The 13002-nt window shown below is 45.8% G+C and overlaps 1 protein-coding gene across 16 annotated transcripts in view; it reads right to left on the bottom strand.

Moving 5' to 3' along the window:
* Positions 1 to 12747, bottom strand: part of AAK1 (AP2 associated kinase 1) — a 128299-nt gene extending 115552 nt beyond the window's left edge. For 10 of the 16 annotated variants that reach the window (XM_029604016.1, XM_029604021.1, XM_029604015.1 and 7 more), the window contains exon 1: positions 12046 to 12746. In XM_029604016.1, coding sequence (XP_029459876.1) covers positions 12046 to 12208 — 163 coding nt within the window. In that variant the 5' untranslated portion in view covers positions 12209 to 12746. Of the gene's footprint in view, positions 1 to 12045 lie in introns of all 16 variants that reach the window. The other 6 variants (XM_029604012.1, XM_029604017.1, XM_029604014.1 and 3 more) reach the window with 4 other exon arrangements.
* Positions 12748 to 13002: the final 255 nt, after the last annotated feature.

Below are 13002 nucleotides of genomic sequence, written 5' to 3'. Positions count from 1 at the left end.
ATGAATAGGAAGTGTTGATATGTAACATATATGTTCCCAATGACTATTCCCAAGTCTTTTTTTCCCCAGATTGCCCAAATGCTTATTACCAACTCGCAGGGCGACCTCTTTCTGATGGGCGATCTAAACTGGGCGGCAGACCCTTCCGTCGATAAATGTCCGCCCAAGGAAAGGGGAGCCACCCTTAAACAAAAGGGCTCCGTTTTTCTCAGTCAACAGCTAGGGTTGCTCGATATTTGGAGGGTCCTCCACCCTGGGGAAAAGGTCTACACCCACATGTCGAGGGTACATGCATCCGTCTCGAGAATTGATTTATTTATTTTTATTTATACAGTTTTTATATACCGTTGCACAGAAGTTCCATCTCTACGGTTTACATTAATATTATAAAACACAATAAAAGGAATAAAATGCAACAATACAATATCAGTTAAGATCAAATTAAAATAGGAATTAAATTATTAAAAGATAAGAGCAGATTAAGAACAAAAAGACCCAGATTAAACATCACTGTCCATTTCAAAAGTTTGTCTAAAAAGCCATGTTTTTAGATCTTTCCTAAACCTCTTCAGATTTTCTTGCAACCGTATTTCTGAGGGCAATTTGTTCCAGAAAGTCGGCCCAGCGATAGAGATAGCTCGTGCTCTGACTTCACTTAAGTGTGCAGACCTAACTGTCGGAGCGGAAATTGGACAACAAATAATCTGACAACTCCCCAGTGTGGGTCGAGCTAGGCCATGACAGCTCCCCAACTTTGTGGAGATTCCCCAGTTATTTGAGTTCCGACCCTGGATTCCACACTTTTCTGAAATCTAAGTGGGAAGAATTCATGTTTCATAATCAGCAACACACTGCCACCCTGTCCCTGTTATGGGAAACAGGGAAAGCCTTTCTGAGAGGCGAGATTATGGCCTTTGTTAGCCAAAGGAAGAAAATCCTTAACAAAACCATACTCCATCTTGATCTCTTTTACGTACAAGCCAAGGACCTCCTCATACGATCACCCACCCCTGAACACAAACAAAAGTATACCTCAGTGTTAGAAAGTTTCAACTCTTACCTACATCGTAGGGCCCAACACAAGCTGCAGGTAGCAGAACATAATTTTTTCCGATTCGGTAACAAGGCAGGGAAATTTCTTGGTAATGCAGTGCGGGGCATGCAGAGGAGAACCATAATCCCATGTATACGGCTTCCCTCTGGGGAATCTGTCACTTCTACAGAGGGCATCTGTGAGGCCTTCAAACAATTTTATGAGTCCTTATATACCAACGACATAGCGGGAGGAGCAAAGGAGGAGGAGGAAGAATTTTTTCAAGGCCTCTCACTGCCCACCTTAAACGAGGAGCAACTATCCTTCCTGAACCGACCCTACAAACTTTTGAGATCCTTAAAATGATCTCTGAGAGCCAGTCTGGGAAGTCTCCCGGGTCCGATGGGTTTTCCTACGATTACTACAAGATACTTAAATTTCAGGTCACTACCCCTATGACGGCCATGTTCACGAATGCTCTCTCTCAGGGTTCCTTTCCCTCCCCTTTCAATACGGCCCACATCACCATTTTGGCCAAACCCGGGAAAGACCCCCAACACCCTGCCTCGTATAGACTGTAAAATACTGGCCAAGTTTCTAGCGAACAGACTTAGCGCCGTCCTAGGCACTCATCTCCTCCCCACAGAAAGGTTTTGTTAAAGGCCTGGCTGCGGGTTCACACATCATAACGCTTTTATCCGCTATGCGAGCTTGTCAAAAGACTCAGATTCCCGCCCTAGCGATAGGATTTGACTGAGAAGGCCTTTGATAGGGTCTCCTGGCCATATCTATTTTCGGTTTTGCGTAGATTTGGATTCAGAGGCGATATTTTGGCCTCATAGCACTACTGTACCACAATCCCACATCTTGGCCAATGGTTGTTAAGTCTAACCTGGTAACCATTAAGCGATGAGTCCGGCAAGGTTGCCCACTCTCCCCCCTTACAATACATTCTGTCCATTGATCCCCTAATCTGGAAAATCTTAGCATCTCCTGCCATTACCGGCTTCTCCCCAGCCGCTCACCCCTTTAAGGTGGCGGCATTTGTGGACGACATTTTGATATTTCTTACTTCCCCACTAATATCCCTCCCTTCCTTACTAGAACTGCAGCAAACTTTCGGCAACTTCATGGGACTTAAGATAAACAGGGATAAGTCTGAAGCCTTAGATGTTTGTGGTTCCCTTCAACATTGCTGGCCCGGTCCCTTCCCGTTAAAGTGGGTCTCCGGGGCCATGAAGTATTTAGGGATTCGAATCCCGGCCGCGTTGGATCAATTATATCATGCAAAACTCTCTCCTCTCATGGACACCACCTTAAAAGCACCTGCCACTTGGCGGCATCTCCCTCTGTCCCTGTGGGGAAAAAAAAGACTCCTCTATCAAATGATGATCGTTCCCAAATGGCTATATATCCTTCAAATGGTACCTTTGTGGATCTCTCATTGAGACTACCTTGTAATAGACAGGACCCTTTGTCTCTTTTTCTAGAAGGGTAAACGAGCGAGACTACCGTTGTGCATTTTGTATAGGCCGTTGCTTTCAGGAGGTCTGGGTTGTCCAAATCTAAAACAATATAAAACTTAGCTTGAATGCTGCGCTGGATCCGAGACCTCATTAGCAACACTTTGGCTTATTTACCTCACGCTCAGATTACACGCTGGCACGGACTATGCTCCCTCAACTACATGCTTCAGTCTCCACTACAAACGCTGTCACCTAGTTTCAAGTCTTCAATTTTAATAGAGGCAGGCAGGAAGGCTTGGGCTAGCTTACGTAAGCAGCTGGGTCACCCCTCCACCATGACGCCACTTTTATAAGTTAGCGGCAATCCACTGTTTCCCAGCGGACTGGAAAGCTCAGTTTTTGATGTCTGGAGGTCTAAAGGATTGAGCTATATCTATCAATTTTTCTCTCCACTTACCCAACAGATGTTGAGTTTTGAAAACCTACAAGCACAGTTCCATGTACCCAAGCAGCACTTCTATGCGTACTTACAGGTCCGGCACTTTATTGCCCTGCAGGGTAGGGCACTCTGGGAGACACTGCCGACGGGGAGGCTTCGGAGAGTTGTGGACCCAGTCCTCCGAGGACAGAAGCCCTCCGTAGCAAGTTCCTGCCGAGTTCTTTTGGACAAAGTCCCAGGAGAGGGGCTAGAGCTTTTACATGCCTGTCCCTCACTGACCTTCGGTCCTGTTTTTCAGACACGCTATTTCAGAAAATGTTCTCCTCCGCGAAACACACTTAAAATTTTTATGGTTCTATTGGATCCCCTGCAGAGCCTATAAGGCTAAAACAAGCATCATCTGACCTTTGCCCCAAGTGCCAAAGCAAGGCAGGGGACTACTTTCATATGTTCTGGACTTGCCTGAAAATCCATCATTTTTGGTCCCAGATCAACCACTTTGCTTCCCAGATGCTAGGACTCCACACTCCAATGGACCCTAGTCTGTGGCTCTTCGGCACCCAGATCCCCACCCCCCAAAGGTGGCATTAAGCTCAAACAATGTTGCTGATCAAGAAACTCGGTCTCATGGGTAAAAAATCTATATTACTGCACTGGATACACCCGACTGCCCTGACTTCGGACCTATGGCACCAACAGCTGATCAGACTCTTTACCCAAGAACACCTCTCTGCAAAAATGCGTTCTCCGCTGTCTGGAAACCGCTTCAAGACCACTTGACGCCCCTGGTGCAGGAGGCCTTGGATGCGGCCAGTAATGTATAGTTATGCTAGTCTTCTGCTCCCGCTATCCCTCACCACTATGCATCTAGACTATGACGATGGTTTCATAGAGAATATGCAGGGCAAGTATGACAGGATAGGGTGAGAATGTGGGATATACAAAAAGAAAAATATGGAGAGGCCAGGTTGCTAGTTACGTTTCTTATGCACTCGCCTTTTCAATGCTGCACTCAGCGGATGGACAGTACACAAGATTATATAAAGTTGTTTAGTACCTCATTATATGCTTCCTTTGCGACCCTGTTTACAGGCTTGTTGCGAACTGATCTGTTTGCCATTCCTGACTGATGTACAGTTCACATGTCTGTATGTGTGGACCTTTATTCTCCAATAAATATGAAAGAAAAAAAAAATAAAAGGGGTACTAGAAATGTCAAGCAGTGGGAGTTCTTCCCAAAACATATGGGACTGTAGTTCTGTTGAATCCTTGCTCTTACTATAAATGTAAGAATGCGGATTCTTGTGCTGTAAAAAAAAAACAAAACCCACAACAGTCAGGAAACTCATCTACTTGACCAGAGAAACTGGTTTTCACCGTTTTGCAACTGCTTTTCTTGATGGGGCAGTAGGAGGAAAATAATCCATATGATGAAAACCACTGAAGGCTGAAATAGCCATCGAGGCTGTACAGCACTGAACAGCCAGAAAAAGGAGAAAGAACTCTTGTCTTCCTAATTTTAACCCTAAACATTGCCCATCTCGTCCTCTTTCTGGAGCATTCGCTCTCATGTCCACAAACCACAGTCCATTTCGGTTGTGTGCTTACAGCTTGGGACTGCTTTGCACGTGCACACAACTCAAATTACTGTTTCAGGAAGGTTTCAAAACATTGCCCTCTGTACACCACAGAGTCATTAATAAGTAGATTATTGTTAAATATGAAATAAAATGAGAAGACCAAAGTTGTATGTAACTCCCAGCTCCAAATGGAAAAAAAAAAAAAAAGCACAAGCAGAAAACCAAGTGTACAGAGCAAATGAACAGGCAGTGACCTGGGGCCTGGATAACGAGTGCACATATGGTGCCTTGTAAAAGTCTTCACACCCTGCTTCCTAAAATACCAATCAAAATGCATTAAGATAAGGAGTTTGTTTCACCAATCTACACAACATATTCTATACTTTCACTGTGAAAGAACAGTTATAGAACTATTCCAAAAGTAATTAAGAATTAAAAAAAAAAAAAAAAGTATTGATTATATCAGTCTTCACCCCCTTTGTAAGAGCAAACGCAAATAAGCTCCGGAACAAAAACTTGCCTTAACCAGGCTCATAGGAAGTAACAGAGCCCACCTGTGTCCAGCCACAGCAGCTGAGCTGATTCAAATACTCCTGGATGAATTGCATGAAATGAATCTGAAGCAAAGGTCAAAACAAGCCAAATAAGGAACCGCTGAAAAAGGTACAGATTGGAGGAAGATTTAAAAGAAAAATTCAACGTGTTTGAATAACCCTCGGGGCATTGACAGGTCCACCATTGTAAAGTGGCAACAGTTTGGCACCATCAAGACACTGCCGGAGTGCTGCAATCATCCAAAGTCAGTATCCGTGGGTCAAGGAAACTGCTGCAGAAGGTCACTGGGAGGGCCAAGGTCATTAAAAGAACTACAAAGGTCCCTGGCTAAGACTGGGGAAAATGTTGACTCCACAACTTTAAGACTACTTGATTTATATTCCGCCTTTCAGGCACTTCAAAGCAGATTACATTCAGGTACTGTAGATATTTCCCTATCCCCTGAGGGCTTACAATCTAAGGCCTCTTTATTAAGTATTTTTCCCATAGCTTTATTAAATCAGGCCCTAAACGTTTGTCCCTGAGGCAATGGAGAGTGAAATGACTTGCCCAAGTACGCAAGGAACTGCAGCAGGATTTGAACCCTGGCTTCCCTGGTGTGTAGTACGTCTGTGTCTACTACTACTTAACACTTCTACAGTGCTGCTCGACACATGCAGTGATGTGTCTGTTAACGTGCGTGTGAAGTGAAGCACACATGAAGACAGGAAACCGGGCCTATGGGTCACCACAAGCAGAGCCTTCCTAGAAGCAGGGTGCTGCATGGCACACCCTGGACAATGGTTTCTCCACAGCGCTATCAAAAAATGTTCTCATCAGATGATGGCAAGAAGAAAACCACTGCTGAAGAACAAAAGATATACCCATACTGGGTCAGACCAAGGGTCCATCAAGCCCAGAATCCAACAGTGACCAATCCAAGTCACAAGTACCAGGCAAGTACCCAAACATTAGATAAATGTGAACCGATGTGATGTACTCCAACAAATGTCGGTATATAAAAGCAAATAAGTAAATAAACAAATCACAAGCTACTATTGCTTATTAATTAATAGCAGTTTATGGATTTATCCTCCAGGAACTTATCCAAACCTTTTTTAAACCCAGTTACACTAACTGCTGTTACCACATCTTCTGGCAATGAATTCCAGAGCTTAACTGTGCACTGAGTGAAAAACAATTTTCCTTTACTTGTTTAAATGAGCTACTTGCCATATGATGTGCCACATAGCGTTTACAAAGACACACTTAAGGGACAAGGCATGTATGTGGGAGAGTTTTGTGGTCTGACCCATGTGAGGCATAAAACTAAGCACAGCACAGCACTCTAACACCATCCCCACAGTAAAAGCCTGATGGTGGCTGCATTGTGTCGTAGGCATGGGAAGCTCGTGAAGATCGAGGGAAAGGCGAATGATGCAAAGTACTGGCAGATCCTGGAAGAAAACTTGTTTCTGTCTGCCACAGACCTGGAAATGGGGACAAGATTCGTCTTTCAACGGGACAATGATCCTAAACACGAAGCAAAGCAAAGCAAAATGGAGTGGCTGAGCAAGAAGAGAAAGTGAAGTCTTCAAGTGGCCCAGTCAAGGTGCAGACCTGAACCCAATACAAGCCTTCAAGACTGCCATCTACAGATGATCCTCAGCCAACCTGAAAGAGCTTGAGCTCTTCCACCAAGAAGAATGGACAAAAAATGCAACATCCCACTCTGCAAAATTGGCAGACACTTATCATAAAAGATGACTCATGGCTATTACTGGCGCAAAACAGGGCTTCTGCTAAGTACAGAGTCAATGGGGTGTGAAGACTTATGCAATTAAGACTTCTTATTCTTCATTACTTTTAGAATATTTATATAAATGTTTTTCATGATGAAAGCAGAGTATGAACCAGATTCCTATTTTCATTCATTCTGAATTGTATTTTTTTTTTTTAGACAGCAGAATGTGAAAAATGTACAAGGGTGTGAAACTTTTACAAGCAGCAATGAAACATGCAAAGGAACTCGAGCAGAACAGTCCAACTTTTTCATCCCCTAAGATGATAAAAAGAAACAAGAGATATCTAAATTATGGCCTTAAAGAAAAAAGTTAGAAAGCCAAGTCTCGTGACTGCAGAATTTAGTTCTTTATTACACACCTGAAGAGAGGACCTATGGGCTCCCAAACACTTGAGAGCATCATTTTGAAATAACTCTTCTCGGTCTAACAATAGACAATACAGACCGAAGACGACCCAGTTTTCTTCAAATCTACCAGGACAGCAAAACCCAGAATACCATGGGGACAGGAGTGCAAAGAGAAAAGTCAAGATGTCTGCAGCAAGCTGTCAAGCCCACCTGCTCTCAGATTAAACATGGCCTCTGCTAAATTACTTTTATTTTAAATTCCTTAAGCTCTTCTGAAGAGAAGCCCTAAATCCGAGAGAATGGGATCAGATTTGTAACAAATGACATCACATACCCGAGGACTCTCTTGGCCCCATGGCTGTCTCTGGGTGGATTCTTTTAATTCCCTCTGGGCTGAACTGGGAGGGGGTGTGTAAAGAAACGGAAACGGGGTGAGGTGGGGGCTTAAAGAACTGCCCACTGTGCATTGGCTGTAGTTTTCTTTTACAAGATAGACAGACACACACTCCACCAGAAGAAAGTGCTCAGGTATTTTCCAGATTCCTCTTCCCAGCCATTCAATTTCATTAGGAAGTCCAATGGTGACAGAACAAGAAAGGTTGCACTGTGGTACCACAGCACTCCCTGCCCCCGGAAGATGAAGAAGTCCACGGTTTCTCTTCCACCACCCACCACTGGCCAATCCAAGCACGGACGAGGCTCTGGGGAGAGCTGTATCCTGTCCTATCTGAGCCTCACAAAGGGCTGGGGAAACCACAAACAGCTTAATACAATGGACCCTTAGCTAGAAAAAAAAAATATATATATATATCTCAGGAAAAGCCAGATCTTACAGGAGAGTGTACAGCACAGGCAGGGACGGCTTCTGGAGCGTGCGACCTGTGCAGCTGCACAAGGTGCCATGTTCAAGGGGGGGGGGGGGGGCTGCTGCCCCCTCCCATGTCTGTAGGCAGGCAACTTAGGAAAGCTGTTAGGGAGGCTTCTCTCTGTGCTTGTAGGTAAAGAATCTGTATGATGGAAAGTGGAGGGGAGGCAGGAAGGAGAGAGAAGAGGAGGCTAAGGGGAGGGGATGCTGAGCACGGAGGGCATGGGGAAGAGAGGGTACTACTGTGACCGAGTCACCACCACTGCTAAAAGGAGGGACTTGCCACCAAGGGGGAGGCTGGGAGGCACCAGTTAGCCAAGAGCCAGCCCTGAGCACAGGACATCTCTTGTTGGGCATAACCATGCCCATGGCATAAGGGGTAATGGGACACATCCCTGCCACATTCACTTACAAAAGATCTCCCAGTCAGCCAATAAAGGACCATACCTCCAGAATTCATCACAAGGTGAACAGCTAGTCAGATGCAATTCAGATAGTAGCAGGCTCTCTCTCAACAGCATGGCTTGGGTTTGCCTCCTCAAGAGCTCACTGAACAGGATCTGTAGGAACCTTCCAACATCAAGCGCACAGACTGGGGTCTCAGAGAACGTGGATGGTTAAACCAAGCGCTAACTGAACGGGGTAAAGAGAGAGTGACACAGCCGCTGCACGCAAGGCACCTGAGGTTTTGATGTCCTCTGAACCGATACATATTCCTTAGATCAAAGCACCAAAGAATTACCCAACAGCTAGTATGAGGCCAAGCACACAGCACAAGCAAGGACAAACCACACCTACGATCCCTTCCATAGAGCCAGTGTAGAGCCCCTACTGCCAAATCCTAATATTTACTTACATTATTCATGGGATATGTGGCTTTCCTTTGTGTCCTTACTCCATGCTGCTATTTAAAGACATAATGCACTTACAATAAAACCCTCTTCGCCTTAAAAAAAAAAAAAAAATGGAGAACTGCAGGCTTCCAGTTTGACTCAAGAATTCACCCATCAGCCACTGCCCTGAGCCAGGAAATAATAATGGGTCACATCTCCAGTCACTGTTCCCTCTGTGGACAAGTCCAGTTCCTGCCCAGAGGCAGAGAAATGGAAGGAAGATGCTGGGGACCCAGGCCCGAAGGCAGCAGCGACTTCCTAACCCCACTAAACTAGCGGAAAGTTAAGCAGGTCGGGTGCGCCCGGGTGGTAGTGGTCAGAAAGCAGGCTGCTTGAGGCCTGGTTGAATTCCTGCTGGCCTACAGGATGGGAGGCATCTGTATCTCTCAGTGTTCTGTAAAACGAGTGCCTGCACCAAAAAAAAAAAAAAAAAAATCACAGTGCATCGCAAATCTGTTCACAACCTCTATTCAGGGCCAGTTGCCAACAGACAAAGTAAGTCCTTGACACTGCATCACTAAAGCTTCCTTCCTGCTGGCAGAATTATGCTCTGGATTCTTTGCCAGCTGTGATACCCTTTATTAAACCAACTTGGGAATCAGCCAAAGAAGGAGAAACTGCCTCCACAAGGGTATACTACAAATTAAAAAAAAACAAAAAAAAAAAACAAACTTATGCAACAGGACCCTTTATTAACACCTTGAAAGTATCTTATCTTGCAGGAACACAGCTTTGTCCAGAGAGGAGCTGCATTTCCATCCTCTTTCCATGCAGGCACTCTTGCTCAATTCACTTTCTTGGTGGAAGGGGAAGCATTAACAGTGCAGTTTAATTTAAAACCCTTCTTAAAAAAAATGCATTTAAACCTTTGATTTTGAAAATTAATATGAATTTCAATTTCCCCTCCCCCTCAACACTGCATGAAAAGAAAGTCAAATTCATCTTCCTAAATCTCTCTCAACAGAAGAGATTTTTTATTTGCTATCTCCTTTTTTAGCATTTACTATATTGACATTGTATTTTATTACCAGCTGTGATGTAATAATCTTTTAAGTTTTATAATTTCTAGCCACTTATGCTTCCTTACTTGTATCTACTGGGCTCTGGATGCCTGTAAGATTCTCCTGCACTCCAGGGAGTGCTATGGTCACTGTGTGCTAGAGTCCCTGCAAGTCTCTTATGCATGTAAGACTGTCACCTTTCAGGCATAGAGTATCTGTTTTCATAACTGGACACCTAAAGCAAAATTACACCTTTCCAGGCATTTTCAATTTTGACTACAGGGCAGGATTATAACATATGTTAAGCAGGGTATACATCTAAACAGAATAGAATGCACCCTTGTTTTATTTTAAAACAACTGAATGAGAAAATTTTGATCACCACCATGAGTCTCCCAAAAGCATATGGTACTGTGCCCCCTTCCAAAGAGCCTAGGATGTATTATATTATTGTAACATGCCAGGAGCAAGTTGGCGAGATAAAAATATCCATAAATAAACAGAGTACAGTGAGGCCTCTCTCCCCCACACACATGTGTCAACATTCACAAACACACACTCCCTTAAAAATGCAGAAAAAAGTCAGTCACATGTATTTACCCCTCTCCAGTGAAAAGCCAATCCATGCCCGCCTCCACGTCCCGTTTCCCAACCCCCCTAGAATAAAAAATCTTCACCAGTCATCAAGGCAATGCAGCTGCAAAGGAAACCGATCTGATCTGGGTGACATTCAAGGGGCTCAGGCAGAACCGCTGAATCAGCAATCTGGTCTGGCAGAGGAGAGCTCTCAGCCTCAGGGATGCATCTTAGAGTCTAGTGCCGGGACAGCTATCCAGGCGGCTCGCCAGAAACCCCAGCATCCACTACCCTCCTCTCTGCCCTAAGACCATTTACACCAGACACAAACAGGGAAACCCACGCAAGCCTTGGCTCGGAAAAAGCTGGAGTCAGACGGAATGAATAAACGAGATGCACACTATCTGGTTTCATCTCCCAGAAAGCACCGTTGTCACTCCTCTCGGGGCTCCATCCCTTCTCCTTTCCTTGAATTCTCTTCTCATATTTAATCTTAACCACCTAGACCCAAATAGGCTCTAAAACAGAGAACATTAGGAATAAAAGAGAAAGTGGAGTTAAGTTTTATTGTAATTCATTTTTTTGTGGCTGTTGTTAAATGTCTTGGTATCATGTATAGCCAAAAAAAAACCCTAACTGGATATCATTTTAGTGTTTAGGATCATTTTGCTCCAAACCGGAGCCCTCCTAGATACCAAATTCAGCTCAGGCCTGGCCATTCTTCAGTCTACAGCAGAGAAGCAGGCAGGCTAACACGACAAAACGCGTCAATCCATCTAAATACCCCACGGTGTCCAAAAACCCAGCACTCCAGCTCGTTTCAGGCATCACACAGACCCGCGCCATCCAAGGAGCACAGTTACAAATGTATTCTGAAGGTCAGTGTTAAGGTTAACAAGGCAAAAAGATTCCCGGGACCGCAGGGAGATACTGAAATACAATGACTGGAGAGGATCAGGAAGCAAAACTACCACTGCTCGACCCCAGTCGCTGTCCTCCGTTTGACGACACTACAATTAGTGACTCTGCGCCTTACAAAGAGGTTTGGGTGACTGTGGTGTAGAGATCGGGCCTGGATCTTGCTCAGCAAAAAAACAAAACAAACAAAAAAAAACCCAAACCAGATTCTCGGCCACATCCGAACACATCACTGGGATACAATCGCGATTCCCAAAGCAGAACAGCAATGTTTAAAAATACACACACACATATTTCCACCCGCCTGAACTAAGCCCGATCCAACAGTCTCCTCCTACCCCGCCACTCAGAAAAACAGCAGAGAAAAAAGTTCAACATGTCCTGCTGTCTCATGTTCCAGGGATAAGTAGCATTTCCCTCCTAGTCCTACAAACCTTCAGGTCTAACAAAACTCTCAGCATTGACTTCTCTATACTGCGATGCCCCAAACACCTTCCTCAGATCATAGTACAAACCTCCTAGAAGCCGCAGACTGCAGCAGTGCTAAGACGCCGAGTGATGAACAGAGCAGCAGCCGCCGCTTCTTACCTTCGGCCAGTACCTCGTCCACGGTGACCTGGTGCCTGCCAATGCTGAACACCCGGCCGATGTAGCCGGTACCCAGGCCGGAGGTACTGCCTCCCCCTCCACCGCCACCGGAACCGGGCCCAGACCCGCCCTGCTCCCGGCGAGAGTCAAAAAACTTCTTCATGGCTGGCTCCGGTGTGGGAGGGGGGCCGAGGGGTGCTGGGAGCTCTTTATTCCCCCCCCTTTCAGTCCTGTCCCGTCCGGGGAGCCCAGACCCACAAAATCGTTTTCTGAAAAAAAAAAATATTGCAAAGCACTGGATGGGGTTGGGGGAAGCCCAAAGAGCATCCGCCCACCTCCCGGCACCCCCTAGCAGAAAGCAGCCGGTTGTTGTTACCTAGACCAGGAGAGGTGGGGACATGGTTAGACAAGCAAAAACAGGGGAAGGATGGAGACAGAGAAAGAACTAAAACGAGTCAAATAGCCACCCCCCTCCATGGACTGAGCCGTCACCCCTCGGTGCAGTTTAGGCAGATTTGCACCCCGAGCCCGACACCTGCGGCCAAGCTCTGCCCGCTCCAATACCGCAGAAAGGGCCCATGGCAGGAGAGGGGCGGGAGGGATAGGATCGCATCGCACCGCCCCTCCTCCCTAGCCCAGGAAATGAACCCGCACAGGAAGCAGCGCTAAAGCTCAGGCTCCACCCCGCATTACAACACAGCTCCTCACTCATCGCTGGGAAGAGGGATGTGGAACCCGCCCCTCTCCCGGCATCCTCGGGGTTGTAGTCCCCCACCCCCCTCTTCTCAACAGCTACGGTATCTTCCCAGGAGGGGCTGCCGAGCGAGGGGGGAAAAGAACTACAATTCCCAAGGTGCCTTCGGCTCAGCTGTCCTGAGAGCTCGCCCCTTCTGCAGCGATGTGGCCGATTCTGCACACTGTTCCTGTGTAAGACGTATTTTCCCCAGAACTGTAATA

This window comes from Rhinatrema bivittatum, chromosome 5 (assembly GCF_901001135.1).
Source record: "Rhinatrema bivittatum chromosome 5, aRhiBiv1.1, whole genome shotgun sequence".
Lineage (NCBI taxonomy): Eukaryota > Metazoa > Chordata > Amphibia > Gymnophiona > Rhinatrematidae > Rhinatrema > Rhinatrema bivittatum.
The sequence above is the reverse complement of the archived record's forward strand: the minus strand, read 5'-3'. Positions and strand labels throughout refer to the sequence as shown.